The 21,513-nt window shown below is 41.7% G+C and overlaps 1 protein-coding gene across 7 annotated transcripts in view; it reads right to left on the bottom strand.

Moving 5' to 3' along the window:
- cdh23 (cadherin-related 23) overlaps positions 1-21,513 on the bottom strand; it is a 306,221-nt gene that overhangs the window by 251,705 nt on the left and 33,003 nt on the right. For all 7 annotated transcript variants that reach the window (XM_034292848.1, XM_034292850.1, XM_020047355.3 and 4 more), the window contains exons 2-3: positions 20,161-20,253; positions 16,669-16,740 (exon numbers count right to left, since the gene is read on the bottom strand). In XM_034292848.1, the coding sequence (XP_034148739.1) occupies positions 16,669-16,740; positions 20,161-20,245 (157 nt within the window). In that variant the 5' untranslated portion in view covers positions 20,246-20,253. The remainder of the gene's footprint in view (positions 1-16,668; positions 16,741-20,160; positions 20,254-21,513) is intronic.

Here is a 21,513-nt window from a genome sequence, read left to right on the forward strand (position 1 = left end):
AAGCGACGCACATGCACCCGGCCATCCACGTGATGTAAAAGGAAACATGATTCATCAGACCAGGCCACCTTCTTCCATTGCTTCGTGCTCCAGTTCTGATGCTCACGTGCCAATTGTAGGCATTTTCAGTAGTTACACAGGGGTCAGCATGGGCACTCTGACTGGTCTGCGGCTATGCAGCCCCATACGCAACAAACTGCGATGCACTGTGTGTTCTGACACCTTTCTATCAGCACCAGCATGAACTTTTTCAGCAATTTGAGCTACAGTAGCTCGTCTGTCGGATTGGACCACACGGGCCAGCCTTCGCTCCCCATGTGAGCCGTGTCGGTTCACAGCTTTTTCTTCCTTGGACCACTTTTGTTAGGTACTGACCACTGCAGACCAGGAACACCCCACAAGGGCTGCAGTTTTAGAGATGCTCTGACCCAGTCGTCTAGCCATCACAATTTGGCCCTTGTCAAAGTTGCTAAGATCCTTACACTTGCCCATTTCTCCTGCTTCTAACACTCAACTTTGAGGACAGAATGTTCACTTGCCGCCTAATATATCCCACCCACTGACAAGTGCCATGATAACAAGACTATCAGTGTTATTCACTTCACCTGTCAGTGGTCATAATGTTATGGCTGATCGGTATAGAGAATAGGAATGTGGTATGCAATTTGTTATACACCCATTCACATTGAATTTAAGCAATTGTTTAATGACGCTGGATATCATTAATATCAAAGGAGACCATCCATAACAGGAGAATCAAAAGGTCTGTTAGTGGTGGAAGTCTCCACTGTGATAACTAACACTGCATACAAAATGTTCAAAATCTGCACCATTTGAATGCAGCGTTCTGTCAGTGAAATAAGAAGTTAGCAGCCTACTTCCTTTTTGGCCTAGCCTAGTTACAGAAACAGGTAACCTTACAAAAATGTTAATTATCTTCTGAAATAATACTTCTCAGCTCTCTAGAAGGAAATTGTCACATTTTGCAATAATTATGATCTGTGACGAGACACCATCTCAACTTCACACACGGGACTCAACACATGTCCAACCAGTAGCAGAAAGATACAGTATATAAGACGATTTACTTTTTAATAATTTTACAAACGAGCCTAGCAATAAAGTTACTTGCCAGAACAATTAGGTTAAGATGCCAGGCATCTTTTTATCTTGCCTCATCGGCTTTGGGACAGCTAGGTTTGATCTGCCACCCTGCCCCTGCCTTCATGTATAATCTCCCAACGATGCCCAGTACCTGGTGACTTCCAAGAGGGCCTTCTATCTTGGTTATATATGTCTATATCTCTTTTCACCTTTCCTCCTCCTCAAGCCCTATATCTCTCTTTTCCCATTAATTCATTCTCTCTCTCTCTCTCTCTCTCTCATTATTTTGCTATCCGTGTTATCTACTTTCTCCTCTACGGTCTTTCCTTATTCTCTCTTTTCCAATGTTGCCAATTCTCTCTCTCTCTCTCTCTCTGCCTCAACCCCCGGTCCCACCCCCTCTCCCTCTCTCCTTTCCTTCCATCGCGCTGGAAATAATGCTTTCTACAGTTCAGCGAAGTCTGCAAACATGCCATCCATCAAGACAGTGGTGAGGCTGGTATACTATCGTGCACAGTTACACACAGCCAGATATGTCAACGTGTCACCCTATGCATGCCCCACTTACACCCGAGCCCTCTTCTACGACAATGGATGTATATGAAATGGCGCACTATTCCCAATTGCGCACTTCTTTTGACACAGGCCTAATGTCAGGCCATATAGCTCAGGTTAAAAGTAGTGCACTGCAGAAGGAATAGGGAGCCAATTAGCACACTGCAGCAAGGTAAGAAGATCAGCCGTGTCCCTGTAAACAATTTGCCGAGAGATTCAGGGAGAGGCATCAGTGTGTTGAGAAAAAAAAAGACAGGTAGGTGGGACTTCAGAAACACACAAGTTCACATTTTACTATGCTTGTGAGGTCCCTGAAAATGTTTCCATTGTTTTCCCTAATTCTTTAACATAACCCTAAACCCTTAACCCTACGCACATTTTAATGTTTATTCGTAAGGGATATTTAGGTTTTTAGCATGTTTTTTCAACACGTTGAAAAAGTGTTGAGGCTTCATCCAGTTAGTTGACTTGGTCAAGCTTCCATGCCCGAGATTAATTTTGTTGTCTAGATGTACGCCAAACTGCTGTAGCCGGACTCACCAAAAAAAAAAAAGCTTCAAATGTGCCTACGATAATCTACACACCCCTCTTATGCAGGGCCAGACATTAGTACCCACCGCATGCGAATTTGGCTGTGGCTTCACTCTTACTAGCCACTTTGGCTGGTGGAATTCTATATATCTATACACAGGGTTTTTCCAGCATTCAAAACTCAAAGGCAACAGCCTTCCCAAAGTTTAGTGCCGCCTCCGTGTGTTGCAGTGGTCAACTGATTAATCCTTTGGCTGATTAATCAGCGCCAATAGGACGTTTTACAAAATATTGCTATCCGCAGAACATGGCCGATGGCTGCGCAGCCTATACGTGTCACGTGCGACTTACATCATCTTGCGATGAGTCAGAGGCTCCATACATGAAGTCAAGGTAATGTCTCTGTGTACTGTACCTGAAATCAATTACATTTAAATGAAAGTTAACATTAAGACAGCATTATTCGGTTTTATGAGCATGATAAGGTTATTGGTTATGGACTGACATTATTAATAGATTAGACTGAAGATAACTACTGCTCTGCCGAAATAATGCGCTCTCTTTTGATAGCAAGCATGGTTGTTAGAATTTCGCTAGCCATAAGTGCAAGCCTAGCACAACCATGGGCCATGGTTTTTTTCTCAGAAAGAAATTCTCTGGCAATAGTGTTAGAAAATGTGGGTTAAACATTAGTAGCATCGTGCTGGCAACATTAAAGATTCCGTAGCCAATTAAAGATTCTGTCCCAATTAGTTAAAATATCCCCAGTTGGACCATCCATGTAGTCCTCACTAGGTGTGTGAACATTTCTACTACAGAGAGCTTAGTCTCAAGATTTATTTTTATTTTTATTCACAAATTAAAATAAGTCAGTCACAAAAGAACTCCTATCAAATCCTGATCATCGTAAAACAAGCCACTTAGTTCCAATTCGTGTCAAATAAAATATGTATTTTTATCTTATCGTTTTAATGGGAAACATGCCATGTCACAACCATAGTACAAACCAGTATAATATCCTATACACACAAAAAAGGCACAGAAAGAAACATCCACAGAGAGCACGCCACATTACGATTTGGCCCAAACAAGCGACGGCTCTGAGAGCCTAAAAGCACACCTGGCCATGATACTGCGTAGTAGCTCGCAGACAGTGACAGATAGACGAACAGTTGTACCCTAAGGCACGGACAGGGTTTGGCTAACAGACAAGTACACAGACACACTGCTTCAACGAGACAGAGAGACACTGACACACTAACAGAGAGACAGAGACAGAAATACTACATGGAGGAGGTGGTACTGGAGTGACATCATTCCTCATACCTATAGTCAATTTCATACACTTGCAACACTATCAACACAGGGCCATACTGATGTATTCTATCAACACAGGGCCATACTGATGTATTCTATCAACACAGGGCCATACTGATGTATTCTATCAACACAGGGCCATACTGATGTATTCTATCAACACAGGGCCATACTGATGTATTCTATCAACACAGGGCCATACTGATGTATTCTATCAACACAGGGCCATATTGATGTATTCTATCAACACAGGGCCATACTGATGTATTCTATCAACACAGGGCCATACTGATGTATTCTATCAACACAGGGCCATACTGATGTATTCTATCAACACAGGGCCATACTGATGTTTTCTATCAACACAGGGCCATACTGATGTATTCTATCAACACAGGGCCATATTGATGTATTCTATCAACACAGGGCCATATTGATGTATTCTATCAACACAGGGCCATACTGATGTATTCTATCAACACAGGGCCATACTGATGTTTTCTATCAACACAGGGCCATATTGATGTATTCTATCAACACAGGGCCATATTGATGTATTCTATCAACACAGGGCCGTATTGATGTATTCTATGAACACAGGGCCATACTGATGTATTCGATCAACACAGGGCCATATTGATGTATTCGATCAACACAGGGCCATATTGATGTATTCGATCAACACAGGGCCATATTGATGTATTCTATCAACACAGGGCCATACTGATGTATTCCATCAACACAGGGCCATATTGATGTATTCTATCAACACAGGGCCGTATTGATGTATTCTATGAACACAGGGCCATACTGATGTATTCGATCAACACAGGGCCATATTGATGTATTCGATCAACACAGGGCCATACTGATGTATTCTATCAACACGGCCATATTGATGTATTCTATCAACACAGGGCCATACTGATGTATTCCATCAACACAGGGCCATACTGATGTATTCTATCAACACAGGGCCATATTGATGTATTCTATCAACACAGGGCCGTATTGATGTATTCTATCAACACAGGGCCATATTGATGTATTCTATCAACACAGGGCCATACTGATGTATTCTATCAACACAGGGCCATATTGATGTATTCTATCAACACAGGGCCATACTGATATATTCTATCAACACAGGGCCATACTGATGTATTCTATCAACACAGGGCCATACTGATGTATTCTATCAACACAGGGCCATATTGATGTATTCTATCAACACAGGGCCATACTGATGTATTCTATCAACACAGGGCCATACTGATGTTTTCTATCAACACAGGGCCATATTGATGTATTCTATCAACACAGGGCCATATTGATGTATTCTATCAACACAGGGCCATACTGATGTTTTCTATCAACACAGGGCCATATTGATGTATTCTATCAACACAGGGCCATATTGATGTATTCTATCAACACAGGGCCATACTGATGTTTTCTATCAACACAGGGCCATATTGATGTATTCTATCAACACAGGGCCATACTGATGTATTCTATCAACACAGGGCCATACTGATGTTTTCTATCAACACAGGGCCATATTGATGTATTCTATCAACACAGGGCCATATTGATGTATTCTATCAACACAGGGCCATACTGATGTTTTCTATCAACACAGGGCCATATTGATGTATTCTATCAACACAGGGCCATACTGATGTATTCTATCAACACAGGGCCATACTGATGTTTTCTATCAACACAGGGCCATATTGATGTATTCTATCAACACAGGGCCATACTGATGTTTTCTATCAACACAGGGCCATACTGATGTTTTCTATCAACACAGGGCCATATTGATGTATTCTATCAACACAGGGCCATATTGATGTATTCTATGAACGCAGGGCCATACTGATATATTCTATGTAACCCTTTTTAAGCAGGTAATTCAAGAACCTATTCGGTTTTACAATAACAGCATCCAGTCAACAATCCCCAGTCTCACTCAGATGTTACCACACGGTGGATCGCGAGGGTCTGACACGTAATTCATCAGGGACATCAATTGGGTATGTCAACTAGCTCCAACTAATTAGAAAAAAAGGCTAAAATCCTTCCATTCCTAATTTAAAGACAACAGCCACTTAGAGCTATGTGTGAGCTGGCTTTAGGACCAGAATGGACAGGGAGGGTTTACTGGTAGGAGGGAGCAAGGAGCATGCAGGCAAACAGTCAAACTGCTCCCACTGGTGATAATAAAGCAATAAGTAAAACAATAGAGGTTGAGATCCAGATCCAAATAATAAAAATCATAATGTATAGAATTGTAAAGAAAAACATCATATCAGAAACAAAGGAAAGAACATAATTTGTACTTAAAAGCATGAATCTTTTTTTTTACTAAACTAATTCAAAAATGCTGTGGCAAATGCTTCCTCACCAGACATTTCTGGCAGCTCTGGTACACAACTGTCATGACCTGAGAGCATGCTGCCCATTGAGCCATAAAATAATGGTGCTGACACTGTTCTCCTCAGCTGCCTGCTGCGCCTACGCTGCTCCCCCAGCCTCCACCATCCTCTCAACACATACAGACAGTCAGCACCAGGTCACAGGGAAATTAATAGGTGCCAAATGTAAAATAGCCATTCCATGGCCACCGTGGTGCAATTTAGAAGTAGCCACCCACAGCACCTTCGGGAAATATTTACATTCCGCATTTTTTTGTATGTTACAGCCTTCTTATAAGATGGATTGAAAAATAAAAAAAATCCTAATCAGTCTACACACAATACCCCATATTGTCAAAGCAGGACTTTTTAGTAACACTTGCAAGATGTTTTTTTAAACTGTATTTGGACAACACTGCTCCAGTGGATGTATGGAAGATTAGTTGTGTGATTGTGACAGGTCAGAACAAAAGCCAACCTGCCAATGGACTGGCTTAGGCTGAACGTCACAGGTGGATCAATACAGATGCACTATCAACACCTCTCTGTACCGTAAACCCTGTCCTTCATAAGAAATTGTTGCAGAAGCTTGCAATCGGAAAAAAAAATAACTAGCAAAAGAAACAAACAACAAAGCAAAGATCTGAGTACCATAACCACAGGTAGTAATGGCAGGCAACCTGAGACAATACATATCAATATGGTTGGTTGTTGAAAAAGTGGAAAAAACAGAGGTGGCATTAGTTTTCAAATTGTATGTTCTTGCTTTTGAAATGGAGTGTTGTTCTTGTTTTAGCTTTGTTTTGTATTGCTTAGGATCAAAGATATTATCAGGTTTTCAACTTAATTTTTCATCTTTACAATTTATTTCATATTGAATTTGATACATATAGAATCAAAGTTGATGTCATATTACAGTGCAAGAACAGGTAGGAAGCCCCTGAGGAAAGAAACAGGGTAGCTTGACTACAGCCTATTATACACTCCATAGAGTATCATTATTAAGTTCATAGTTTGACACAATATTTGTTCAAATGCCAATATTGGGCCCAATGTAACAGTTACCAACTGTTAAAAAATCACACAAAACCTATCAGTCTTGCAGAGTTAGATTGATTTTAATCTATGGCATTGACAATTTGCTGATATGTTGACTTGATTAGAGAAAAATGTATATATATTGTAAATAGAGCAAAGTAATAACATGAGCTCAGTGAAGTGGAATCTTACGCCTCAAAGAGGGCTGGCAGTTCCTCCGTGTGACAGTCTTAGAGTTACAAGGCCAAACACAAGCATAGCTTAAAGGGGACATTGGTACAAGAAAACGAAGTGAGTCAACACTATATACAGAATCCCATCAGCTACCACTGTTGCCACCTCTAAGCCAAAACTAAAGCAAAGAAATACTAAGACCAATGTGAAAGCCTTTGTCAAATGTATTGTGTTTAACTTTTATTCTAGCTGACAGGCTGGCAAAAAACATTAGGTGTGGAAATGTCTCCAGTCCCTATTTGAAAAAAAATATTTCTTAGCTTAAGCGTTAGATATAAGGCAACATTTACAATTCGGTTTTGTGTTTCAAGTCCAAAACAGTGAGACGCTCCGGACGCTATACTTGCTGTAAACAAACTTCTCGTTCTGTGTAAATTATTTGGTCACAGAGTGGCCCTTCATTCAGCCAGTGATTTACACTGAGAGCCAGGTGTGAGGCCCCTACTCTGTCCTGGTAATGGCCTGGTTAATCAATGAAGCAGATGGAGGAACAGACCTGGCAGCTCGTCAACCCACCGCTAAACCTTGATGTACAGTTAAGCACCTTCACACACACACAGACACACACACACAGCATTCATACCCGCATTCACACACACACAAATGAGGGCAGAGAGAGGGATGACTTAAAATAGTCATCATCCATAATGAGATGGAGGCAGTGGCTGGGGGGGGGGGGGGCTGTGGAGGGGCGAGTACACAGACATTATCAACACGTTTAGGGGAGGGCTTAATGCGTCACTCCTGGGGGCAACTTCCTGCTCCTTAATTATTATTGAATTAGTAAAGCGGGGGAGCTAATTAAAATTCCTGGGTATTTAGTGCAGCAGCAAGTGGGATACAGAGAGAGAGGGAAAGACAGGCCAAACTCGTTAATAAGGGAGGGAAGCCTGTAAAACTACCTGCTGCTATCCTCCCATTGTCAACATGCTATAAAAAGACCTAGCTCTGCTGCTCACTACAATGTGAAAATAAAACAGCTTAAAGTAGTTGTATGATAATTGAATGACAGCATAACAGCAGCCTTCAACAAAAACCTTTTGAACTACTTCTTGGTCTCTCTTTTTAAAATACATGTTTACATGAAACCGAAGTGAAGTACTAACTACTGTTCTCTGTGAGATTGTGCAGCAAGTTTATTTCAAATTCATATATAAAACCGTACAATTGCAATGTTGCTGAATGCACATTTATAAAATGGTACTATAAGAGCTTAAGTTGTTCACCGTTGAAAAGAAAAGAACCCAACTCGACGGCTTGCTTGTGGAAAATGGAAACAGGGAAAACAGTTTGTTCAGATTCTCTATATGGTTAGGTCGGGAAAATATTATTTCTCGTTTGCTGCTGAAGTGACCATTTTAGAGAAGCGGGGTGGTTAAGCAAAGACTTTGCATTTTCTATCCAGAAGTTTTCTTTCTAGCTTAAGGGATGTGTGTACCCAAACTAAATCTAGAATTAACAGGCAGTGAGAAAATTTTGTTGTCAATAATAAATAATTTGATGTTTTCGTGACTGGCTGCCCAGAATTCATGCACCAGAGTGCCTTTCCTTTCCTTACACGCCCAACACTCCCAACCATCACACAGCTTGACTCCGAAACAGCCTTGAAGTAGTCAGCCTGAGTTTAATCTGCTAATAATCTTAAAGTGTAAAGATTGTGTTTTGAAATCACAATTCCCTTTCAATGCATTTTCTCATGTCTCCTCACAAAAGGACACATTTCAATGTTTCAAATACTATTATCAGGTTAGAAAAATTAGGTCACTAATTGGTTAATTTCTACCCCCACCTAGTTGTTTAGGTCTGAACTGGGAACCAATTTAAAGGAAAACCCAAAAACCTGCAGACACATGGCCCCCCGTGGAACCGGTTTGAGACCACTGGTTTAATTGTATTTTCTTGTGCCTTTAATGTGAAGCAAAAACAGCAATTTTGACTTTAGTGTCGCAATACATATGGAAGGCCCGATATATGCAACTCTTCAAAATGGATGTTCCATTCTCCATGTTTTAAGGCACCTAGATGAGAGAATCACCACCGAGAGGCTTTGGAACAGCCAGGATGCAGTGTTGGGGAATCTTACTTTAAAAAGAAACTAACTACCATTACTAGTTACAGATCCCATTAAGTAACTAATTACAGTTAGGTCCGGAAATATTTGGACACTGACACAATATCCATAATTTTGGCTCTGTACCCCACCACAACGGATTTGAAATGAAACAACCGAGATGCAACTGAAGTGCAGACTTTCATATTTAATTCAACGGGTTGAAGAAAAAGTATTGTATGAAACATTTAGGAATTGCAACCATTTGCATACACAGTCCCCTAATTTCATGGGCCCAAATGTAATTGGACAAATTAACGTAATCATTATTAAAATGTTCATTTTTATTACTTTGTCAAGAATCCTTTGCAGGCAATGACTGCTTGAAGTCTGTAACACCTGGATATCACCAAAAGCTAGGTTTACTCCTTTGTGATGCTTTCCCAGGTCTTTACTGCAGCTGTCTTCATTTGTTGTTTGTTTGTGCATCTTTCTGCCTTAAGTTTTGTCTTCAGCACGTGAAATGCTTGCTCGATTGGGTTGAGATCAGGTTGCAGAATATTCCACTTCTTTGCCTTAAAAAACTCCTGGGTTACTTTTGCAGTATGTTTCGGGTCATTGTCCATCTGTAAACTGAAGTGCCTTCCAGCTTTTGTCTTTTGTCACATCATTAACAAACACTAGTGACCCAGTGCCACTGGAAGCCATGAATGCCCATGAAATCACACTGCCTCCACCGTGTTTTACAGATAATGTGGTGTGCTTCAGATCATACGCCGTTCCAAGCCTTCTCCATGCCTTTTTTTCTTTTTATAATTCTGCAACAGGTTGATCTTAGTTTCATCTGTCCAAAGAATGCTGTTCCAGAACTGGGCTGGCTTTTTTAGATGTTTTCTGGTGGAATGTTTTACTTTTGCAGCCTAAGGATGGCCTGATTAATTTGCATTCAGAGCTCCTTTGACCACATGTTGTGTTTCACAGCAACAGATTCCAAATGCCACGCCTGGAATCAACTCCAGACCTTTTACCTGTTTAATTGATGAAGATGTAAAGCCCACACATGTCCATGATACAGCTTTTGAGTCACTTATCCAATAACTTTTGGTCCCTTGAAAAAGAGGGGGCTACATATGAAATAACTGAAATTCCTAAACCCTTCCCAATTTGGATGTGAATTCCCTCAAATTAATGCTGAGAGACTTCACTTTCAGCACATTATTTAACTGTAACATGAATATATTTCAGTAAACAGTCAAAATAACAACATTTGTGTCAGTTTCCAAAATTTTTTTGACCTAACTGCACACAGCTTAGTTACTGTACCTGCTTGAGAAGGTAAGGTGTTAAGTTACTTAGCCTTTACCTTTGATTCTATATTCACGTGTTGGTCACTTGCCCAAAAGGCACACATTTAATGGGACATCATATAATTACAAAGTCATTGTCACTCACCAGGAACATAATCAATCATCAATCATTATACAGCAAGAGTGACCAATCTTATTATCTCAAGTAATTATCTCAAGAATCACTTAAACAATAAATGATTTTATACTGCAAGTGCCTCCACATTTTCAGGCCAGGATTATTTAAGAGGTGAATAATTACTAAATCTGTTCTGAAATTATTCAGAAAAGTTGGGTTTAGAAACAGAACATGTATTTAGATGTTAATTTACTATTAACTATAGTTGACAAAAGAGAAAAAAAAATCTGCTTATATTAACAACCACTATTAAACCACTTTTAACACATCCCATATACAATGTGGACTACCTAACGTTTATTAACAGAATTTAATTGTACTCTGGTGAATCCTAAACAAGCCCCGCTGCCCCACACCCTTTATATGATAAGTGCCCTCCTTAATCATTTGTTTTTAATAAAGCTCTGAAGTGGCAGCTACATGTTCAATCGGATTGAACAATCGTTTGCCTGGAAATAATGGAGGATGATTTGGGATCCACTTTGGTTACATCGGTGTGGCTAACACACAAGTTGACATTTTTAAAACCCTTTTCTCCGGCAAACTTATTCACAGATGATTTCTTGACGACGTAGAAGTCTCAGAAACACATGTAGCAGATTTTATACAATTGGCGTGAAAGGGTTTTCAAAAACATTTTATTCTTCAACAAATTCATTTTGACAGATATTTAATATTGTACATTAATATTTAATATTAATGCACAATGTATGTACGAGTCATAATTCTCCAGGAATTATACATGGGTGCGGTTAATACTCAGGTTTGTATACACGCAAAGATACAAAATCAATGTTATAAATGGGGACTTATGGTAATGATGTAGTTGAAATAGTAAACTGCTTCCCAAGCTTGAATCACAAAGCTCAGCCTTCCGCTGCACAAATCGCTTGTCTGTGCTACATATTGTTTTAAAATGAATAGGAGCTGGGCGAGTGGCTTTGGTAAGGGTACCATGAACTTCAGCAGGGAGGGCCGGTGCTGCCATCTTTGAATCCGTTGTTGCCACATAAATGAAATAACGAATGCAATACATTACTAGTTACCTTTAAAAAGTAGTCTGAATATTGTTACGCATTACTTTGTAAAGTATTGCCCCCAACACTGCTGATGACACCCAAAGTTTAATTCTGCTGCTCTATCGATTGCTGCATGCATTCTGTCAAACTGGCATCCTAGAAGATGTTTGTGGTGAGGGAAAATGAGCGGGGTTGTACAAAACAAATTAACTGCAGATTGAATTGTCTCTAACATCTAACCAATCAGAGAATATCGATATTGTTATCTCGTTGGCCAACTCTGGGCTGGCCAACGAGATTCTGGGACCAATGAGAACTGTCAGAATATGTTGCCACTCTAGAAATCGTTGGGAGGGAGGCAAATCCCAACTCATAGTGGCGAAGAAATGTCTGTGGGCTCAAGACATATGGATAGACACCCAGGAAACAAGACAGCTGAGCGAGAGAATTGCAATCAACATAGGAAAGTGAAAGATCTGAGCAAAATTTCTTACCAAATTTTCATAATTAAACAAAACAAATTATATAAATAAATATATATAATTATATTTATATACACATACAAAATAAAAATGCTTCACCACATAAGATTAAATAATGTATCTGCAACTTCTGTGTTAATGACTTTCACCATGTTGTGAGTTCTCTACAGGGCCTTCAGTTTGATAGTAAGATACGCTTCTTTGCACCACTTAGTTCTGGAACATTGTAAGTGATCTGTTCTTATGAATCCAGCTTTTGTATTAAATTAAAAGATGATATAACACTAACTGGGCATAAACCATGAGGCAAGCAGAAACAATCATTCAAACAGAGTATTAATTTTGTTTCAAGAAATGTTGTCGTCCACTACACGCGCACACATGCACACACACGTGCACGCACACAGACACATAATTACCCAGCAGAGGATTTAAATCTGCCAGATCAGGGCAAAGTGGATTAAGAGATGAAAGTGCTTAATCAAAGACAGCACTCTCCCTAATTACACATTGCATTTCCTGACACAATGAACACAATTAACAACTACTTAAAATAGACAGGGGACCCCCGGGTGAGCATGATCCCCCTGCCACACACACTCAAATCCCCACACATTAGAGAATTGCATTAAAAGTGAGGACCGGAAATGTTGTAATCTTAAAAAAACAATTGCCCTGAAGACCTAGCCCCTACCCCAAATGGAAGACTTAGTCTGAACCACACGCGAAACGCCAAGCATGATAGCCGGTATTGTGAATGGAAGAACCAGCCGAAAGTTCCTCAGTTTCCCAGAATGTCCTCACCTAAATAGTATAAACTCAAGTTGGTCCTCCCTTTGATGCAATTTGAGTACACTCGAAAACACAAACAATAGCGCTTTGCAAACAACTGTATTTTTTTCAAACTGGACATGAAAACATTTGGTTTTTAAATCACTCAAGCAACAACTGACTAACTGGGAACAAGGACATCCAATTTCCCTGAAATAAGGGACTTTTCACTAGAATCTTGTCTTCCTCAAAGAACATGGAGTTTGCCAAACGACTAATACTTCAGTACTCAGCCAATCACCAAGTCAGCCTGTGGATACTATCGGTGTAATCTACGTGTGAAGCGTCTCCATGTCTAGACCAGACCCCCTCCGGTGAAGGGAGGAGGAGCAGCCTTAGATCAAATATCCATGTCGCGGTCAGATGTTGGATGTTCCTTCATCCATACACATGGGCCTCCTCTGGCCGGGGCTGGCTCGGTGGTGGAAGCAGCCCAGCCACTGATTCTCTGCCAGGGAGAAGGTGGGGGGAGAGCGGGATGAGCGGTGACGGTGTGGTGGGCAGGGAAATGGGGGCGGGGGGGGGGGGTGGGGGGGGGGGCTGGGTGCGGTAGACAAAGGGAAGACCTGCTCCTGTACTAACTAGCACATGTAAACACACCTGAATGTGAAGGCTCTTACCAGGATGTCCCTGCTCATGATTATAACCCAGTGTTTGTGTGTGTGACATTTTGCAAGGCAGTCCTCATTAGGAAAAAGCTTTTTTTGGCAATAATAAATATCAGGATTGGCTTAATGTAGGGGGTTAGGATTATGGTAAAGGGTTTGGGAGAACAGGGTTTTTAATATAAACTGGGGTCCCCACAAGCATAGTAAAATGCAAAGTGTGTGTTTCTGAAGTCCCGCCAACTTTATTTTCCTTCTCAACACGCTGATGCCTCTCCCTGAATCTCAAACTGTTTACAGGGACAAGGCTGATCACGCCATCCTCGCCAGGCCAATTGCATGCCTCACACTGTTACCGCATCAACAGTACACACAGCAACCAGCGGGTAACTTGAAACTATCCAATCACATCGCCTACTACGGAGCAAACAGCAACCAGCACGGTAACTCAAACTGAGCAATCAGGGCTATTGCAGAAACCTGATCGCTGAGGATCAAGTAATGAGTCCAGTATACCTGTTCAGACATGTGGCTGATTGCTGAGGATCAAGTAATGAGTCCAGTATACCTGTTCAGACATGTGGCTGATCGCTGAGGATCAAGTAATGAGTCCAGTATACCTGTTCAGACATGTGGCTGATCGCTGAGGATCAAGTAATGTGTCCAGTATACCTGTTCAGACATGTGGCCCTATCGGTCTCTGTAGGCATAGCTTTCTCCTAGAATAGTGGGTTCCAATCCCACTGGGGGCACTAATACCGAAATGTACGCATGAAAGTTAATTACACTGACCAAATAGGGTTTGATCAAATGCATGTTATTCAACAAGGGATGTAGAAAGAAGAATGGCTCTTTAGATCCAGTATTCACCTAATCCAGTCTTCACACTACGATACAGCTTTCAGTGATATTACGGTAATATACTATGAAGTGCATCATCGATGAGGCATAGCCCTAGACATTTCTCCACACTCCACTCAAACTAAATTAACTAACTCTAACTTCAAGAAGGCTTACAGGGAAATTCAATGAAGAGTTATGTCAAGTGTGCCTTATAGTTCAGTATTGTCATTCAGGGTGATTAGTATGCTCACTGCATTGTGCATTTCAACTAATTAGACAAATTCTATAAGTAATGGGACCACAGAAATCGGTGTTTACTAGCTCCCAACTTAATCCTCGGACGCCATTACAAAGATAAAGGCATACATACCCTTCACCCCGTCATGCCCCGACTCACCCCCCCCCCCCCCAATCAACCCCACTCCACCTTCTTTCTCTACAGTTTGACAGGTCTGTCTGTATAGCCTGATTCAGTGGCAGGCCTGGCGTTCGTGTGGATGTACTAGAGGCCCTCCAGGACGAGGACATCTGCTGAGCTAATAAACAATAATCTTGACAAATAGCCACTGTCCAATCAATCAGCCCGCCCTCATAATCACCCCACTGAACAAGCCATCACAGGGCCCAACACAGGGACCACAGTGGGACATGACTGACTGCCCCCTCCACCAATAGCGGTGGGTGTTGGGCCGGGGCCAGCCGGCTGCCGAAGGAGAGGACATTGTGATTCATGACCAGAGGGCACTTTGGAGAGAGGCCTGTTAGTGGTTAGGGAAATGAGCTACAGACACACACACACACACACCCACACACAGAGTTCACACACTCCCGTGTACAAATCAAAGCACACCGATGGACGGAATACATTCCACACACTTGGTCACATCTATAGCCACTGTGTGGCTATACACACTTCCACACACTTGGTCACATCTATTTACTAGATTATTATGGATTATAGATTAGAATGCTCACAATGCATTGATTGCATGTAAACACTCAATTTCAGTCGAACACTCCCAAAACACAGATGAGTGCAAAAAGCCAGGACAGCAATAGTACATTTACTGTAATAACTATGATATATATATATATATATATATATATATATATATATATATATATATATATATATATATATATATATATATATATATATATATATATATATATATATATATATATATATATATATATATATAGCAACTAACTCCAATATATATATGTTTTGAATTCATATCCCCTGAGAGAGTTGGCCAGGTGATGAAAAGCCAGATATTCACAAATTGACCTGTCAATCACCTTAACCACCAAAAGTGACGAGAATGTTTAAAAAGCAAGTGATCCGCTGTGGTCTAAATGACACCCTACTCATCTTATAGTGCCCTACTTCAGGCCAGGTTGCCAGTTGGTGTAGATGTGGCCTGGAGGTGCCACTGACTCCCTTAATGGTGTTCACACTCCGACAGTGTTCACGTCGGACAGCTGAAATCAACACTGACGTTGCAATATGGTCCCTTACACTCTCACCTGACGCCACCCTACAGAACGGGTGAGATTGGCAATTCGGGATGTGCAACAATGCGCGAATCGAACACGCAACCCTGGCCTAAGCACCTGGCTCTAACTTAATGAGCTTCTGGAACATACTATTTTAGGCTTTTCGACAATGAGGCAGACTTGATTTGAACTGGCCCACATTCATGACCAAACGTTTTAGTAAAACTCATTTTGACAGTTATGTGGTTCCTTCTTCCTCTGGTGTCTGCTATGCATCATCTTCCACAGCACCTAGAGGCTATTCTTCTCATCAAATGCAGCACAACTGTACATAGCCTCCAAAACATATCCATCTATCTTTCTCCACCCTCTCTCTCAGCCTCTGCTTGTCTCTCCGTGTCTCTGCCTCTGTATCTTTTCCTCTGTCTGTTTCTATGTAGTCTCTCTGCCTTCAAAACTGCTTTCACCTCCCCGTCTTTCTCCAAAGTAGAGGGATTCAACCGAACCACTGACTTTAAAATGTTCTCTCTGATCGTTTATATCTCCATAAATCACAAATGACTGGACAGTCTGTTCCACCGCGACTTTCCTCATTGACTTACAGTGTGCGTGGTTATGTCTCTCTCAAACACACACACACAGACTGAGGCTTACCGACTGCTGTGTTCTCATAGATGAGGAGGTAGGAGTTGAAAAAGTAGTTCTGGAAACGTGGAGGCTGGTTGGCTGTGGACGAGGGGAGAGAGAAAAGGAGAGTGGGATTAGGTTAGACACTGGAGTGTTATGAGATTGGTAATGTCTAGAAGGGATGCCCCCCATGTCACAGTAGCGTCGAAATGTGCATTTTGGAGTCCCGACAGGAAGATTGTTTTGCATGTTTGCTAAGCTGAACCTTACCCAATTATCATATCTTGCTACACTACAGTAATTCTCTTTACCTGCAGCGTAAATTCTCCTAATCTGCTACAAAGTCACTTCTGACATCCAATTTAGTGAAAGCCTATGATATCTCAACTGTATGGAGAAATGTGAATGGATTAATATTTCAGTGCCTGAAGCCATAGACATACGAACGTGTTTGTGTGTGTTTATGTTCTGAATGACTACTGCCGACATTCAGTAGAAATGAAAGCATACTAGAGTGTCCCGCTCTCAGAGCCACTGCAGGTTTAGCTCTGCTTGTCTTTACATAGTTTCACCAGTTCTAGGAAGGGAATGTTGCCTGAAAATTAAAGATTCAATTTTCCTTCACTTTGCAGTCGTTCAGGTCAGTGCTTTTCAACTGGTTTCACTTTAGGACCCAAACCGCGACCCAATATTCTTTGAGGGGTGAATGCTATCTTGAAAGCAATTCATCCCACGTTGACAGTACATGTAGCAATTATATTAGAGAAGGTATCAACCATTCCATTTCACTCTCAGTATTTATGTAGTTTATATAACTACAAAATCATATTACTGCTAAAGCAATGTCTTTGGGAAACTCAAAAGGGTAACGTGATGTAACCCTGCCTGGCATTAGGTAGCACCGGTGTGATTCCAGACTGTTTCTGACAAGATGGGGTGTCGGCTCTGTTTCTGGAGGGCAGAGGGATACAAGCTGTTTTGTCGGGAAGATCAGGGAATGGAGCTGACGGCCTTTGATCAGCTGAGTGCGGCGGCAGCGTAGGCCGGAGAGACGAGAGAGAGCGGGTGGGTGGGGCTGTTTGAAGTGAGAGCGTTTGATAGGGAAAGTAAATCACTCCTCAGAACATGGAGGCTGCTCGCTCCATCGCTCACTCACGCACCACGGAAGGAGCTGTGCGAGAACACTTCCTCCCAGGACGATCTTACTGGATGCCGGGACTCATTGGAAGATAGGCTGGGCTTCTTAATGAGTCTAACAAGCTCACCTCGCCGTCCGTACTTGCATGCTTTCACTGAACCTTAATTACATCTGCAATACTTATTTCAGGGTGGAGCGCTGCAAGAGAGGAGCGTGTGGGCCTCCCGTCCAGGCTATAGACACCACTATGCCTCGTTTCCAAACAATGGTGTTTTACCCTACAGTCCAGAAATGTTTGCGTTTCCATTGACACAGGCCAGTGCCAGTTGGCCACTAGGCTGGGCTACTCGGTCACGGCCTAGTGGCCAACTGGCACTCTCTCTTGGTGCCAAGCCCCTGACTTCAGGACTTAGGGCGGGGTTAGTGGGTTGACGTGTTTTGTGCAGCGAAAAGGCCGCATGTTGTGCTGTTTGAATAGTGATGTGTATCATTTGCTTAGTCTTAGGCTTCACGTAATGGTTTTCATCCGATCTAACAAGCAGATCCCTGAAAATAAAAATAAAATAAAGCAGTACAGTACAGGGAAGCAAAGAATCAGAACAGAAATACTTGGAACGACTGAAGTTGGTACGATGCCATTGACTCAATAGAAAAACGAAGCGCTGAGACCGAGACGTTGCCTGCAGAACCTATAACAATACGAAATTACCTCAGAATTCTCCCAAATCTTTCTATTAAAGGTAGATAGTTTTGACAAAATACTTATTAAACTAAATAATGACTACACTAGCATACCGTTGCAGTGTTTACGAGTGTAGGTGGAGAAGGAGCCGGTCGCAGGAGTTAGAGGAAGAAATGCGTTTTATTACTCAAGATCAAACACTGTATTATAAACAAACTGAGCATGGTTATTGTTTATTTTGTTGCCAGATGTTTTTTTGGAAAATTTAATTATTTATTTATTTTCGTAATCGGTAAAACCTTTCCGGTCGATAAATTACTCTTCCCTTCCCCATGTGAGCCCCTCCTTAAGTCCTTGGCACCAAATGTATAGTTGAAACAGGAAGGTCTAGAGCCAACATTAGCATAAATCACCGGTGTAGCCCCGGTACCGGGGAAAAGAACCAGTGGAAACGCGGCATTAGGGTAGATTTCATAGGTCTGCACTCCAGGACCTGCTGGTTCCTCTATTTCAGCAGGGTTGAATCAGAGAGGGATCAGAAACTGTCCAGGTCACTGTGATAATAACATTGGGTGTACGTGTGTGTGTGTTTGTGTTGGGAGGGGGGCTTTGACCTAGCTATATTATGGGGCAAAAATGTCCCCAAATTGTGGCTAAATCATATTAATACATTTTTACTAATTAGTTTAAGCATACACGTTAGGTTAAAGAGGTTGAAGTTAAGGTTAGAACAGGGGTATAAAAGGAGAAAGATGGGGGAAGAGAGAGAACAAGGAGTAGGAATGAGAGTGGGGGAGAGTGAACAGTTTGAGAGTGGGGGAGAGTGAACAGTTTGAGAATGGGGGAGATTAAACAGTTTGAGAGTGGGGGAGAGTGAACAGTTTGAGAGTGGGGGAGAGTGAACAGTTTGAGAGTGGGGGAGAGTGAACAGTTTGAGAGTGGGGGAGAGTGAACAGTTTGAGAGTGGGGGAGAGTGAACTGTTTGAGAGTGGGGGAGAGTGAACTGTTTGAGAGTGGGGGTGAGTAAACAGTTTGAGAGTGGGGGAGAGTGAACTGTTTGAGATTGGGGGAGAGTGAACTGTTTGAGAGTGGGGGTGAGTAAACAGTTTGAGAGTGGGGGAGAGTGAACAGTTTGAGAGTGGGGGAGAGTAAACAGTTTGAGAGTGGGGGAGAGTGAACTTTTTGAGAGTGGGGGAGAGTGAACAGTTTGCTTGACAGTAGGAACGAGGTGTGGGGAAAGCCAGGCCATTTACAAACTCACTGGGGTTGATCCAAAGCGGTGGTGGCATTTGCTTAATAACTTTCCATTGCCACTTGTGCAGCGCGTGTGATTGGACATGTCTCCTGCCTGTCACAGCAAGACTGTCACAACTGCTTTACATAGAGCCGTAATTCGTGGTACATGCGCACGCAAGTACGCGCGCATGCGCACGCACACACACACACACACACACACACACAAACACACAAATAATCCCTGGAGACAAATGACACAAGATGGATCATCAGGGGTCCATCCAAAAAGCGTAAAGAGAGAAAGTGAGGGATGAGAGAACAAGGGAAACATTAAACAAATAATAAAAAAAATGTGAGAAAGATTTGGACTCCCAGAAAAGAGAGTGAGAACAAAAGCATGGAGGAGAAGGAGTGACCTAGAAGTGATGGATGGAAAGGAGACTGATAAGTAGAGGGGACTCACTTTCGCAGAAGGAGTTGAGGGTGAAGAGGGACAGGACAAGCCTGACCACCACCATCCTGCTGTCGAAACCTGCGCTCCAAAACATCGCCTGCTCTGCAAAACACACACATAGGACACACTCAGTGTGGGTGTGAATGTGTTTAAAGACAGTGCACAATGTTCAAAGAAAAAACTAAGTCTTTATCTAAATCTGATATTATCTAAACAAAGTGTGTCTGTCTAGATAATGCATATAAAACCACAGCCCGGATTTTCAAAACCTTTCAGATTATCCTTGGTTCTCTCAATCCTTTTACTTTGCAGCTAGCTCTGCAGGATATTTTATAGATCAGTAGCATATCATTTTTAAATAAGTGCATGCTTTTCTCCTCTGAGAAAACAACAGCTGTTGCGAATGGGCTCTGGCATATTTTGGCAAGGAGGCATCGAGAAGATGAGCAAACCTTCTCTACTGGCCTTGTAACAAATCAACTCTCTCCTACACATGGTGGACACATTACCCGGGTCACAGGTACCTTTGCAGACAAAAAGTTTGCTTCCTCTAGGGTTTCAGGCCCTAGTTTTCAGGCTGGTTGCAAACACGTTATTGCAAATATCTGTCCAGTGTGTGCTTGTTTGCACTCAATTGCTGCCAATTGCTGCATTACTGTAAACAAACTACATGTGTTCATACATTTGTTTCTGTTTGCTTGTAACAGTTAGACACTAACTTGAAACCGACTAGCATTTGTATCAGCCAATTGACATTTTTCATAGTAGGATGTGATCGAACACCATCCCAAAGTTCACCGGCAAACTCACTAGAATATGAGTGGCCGCACAAAGAGCTAAACGTACAGAGCGGCGAATTCATGACAAACGCAGGGACATCATGCGACGAAGAACAACCTTCACATTATGAACCCAATCGAATTATCATGTTGCTCCAATAAAACAGGCCCAATTCCAAAGTGTATCTACATGGCTCTACCCTCCAATGATCAATCAACTTTTCAGTTGGTTGATTTTAAATAGGTGATCAAGTCACTTCAATACCAGATGGGATGTATTTTGTTCCAGTTACTGTGTGTTGAGAGGGGAAAATGACAACACCGGGGCCATCATTTATCAACATAAAGGTTCGTAAACCATGTGTGTGATAATTTCTATGCAAAGTATGGGATTTATCAAGTTTTACATATACTTGAGAATGTGCGAACATTTAAGCACACCTCTGACCATGCGTACATACAGCACCTTGGGGTAGAAACGTCAAACTCCTAATAAAATACCATCCACCAAATGGAGAATGAAATGACATACTGGACCAAATCATAAACTATTAAGAACAAAGATAATACACTAATAGTTTAT

The sequence above is a fragment of the Esox lucius genome, chromosome 6 (genome assembly GCF_011004845.1).
Source record: "Esox lucius isolate fEsoLuc1 chromosome 6, fEsoLuc1.pri, whole genome shotgun sequence".
In the NCBI taxonomy this organism is placed as follows: Eukaryota; Metazoa; Chordata; class Actinopteri; order Esociformes; family Esocidae; genus Esox; species Esox lucius.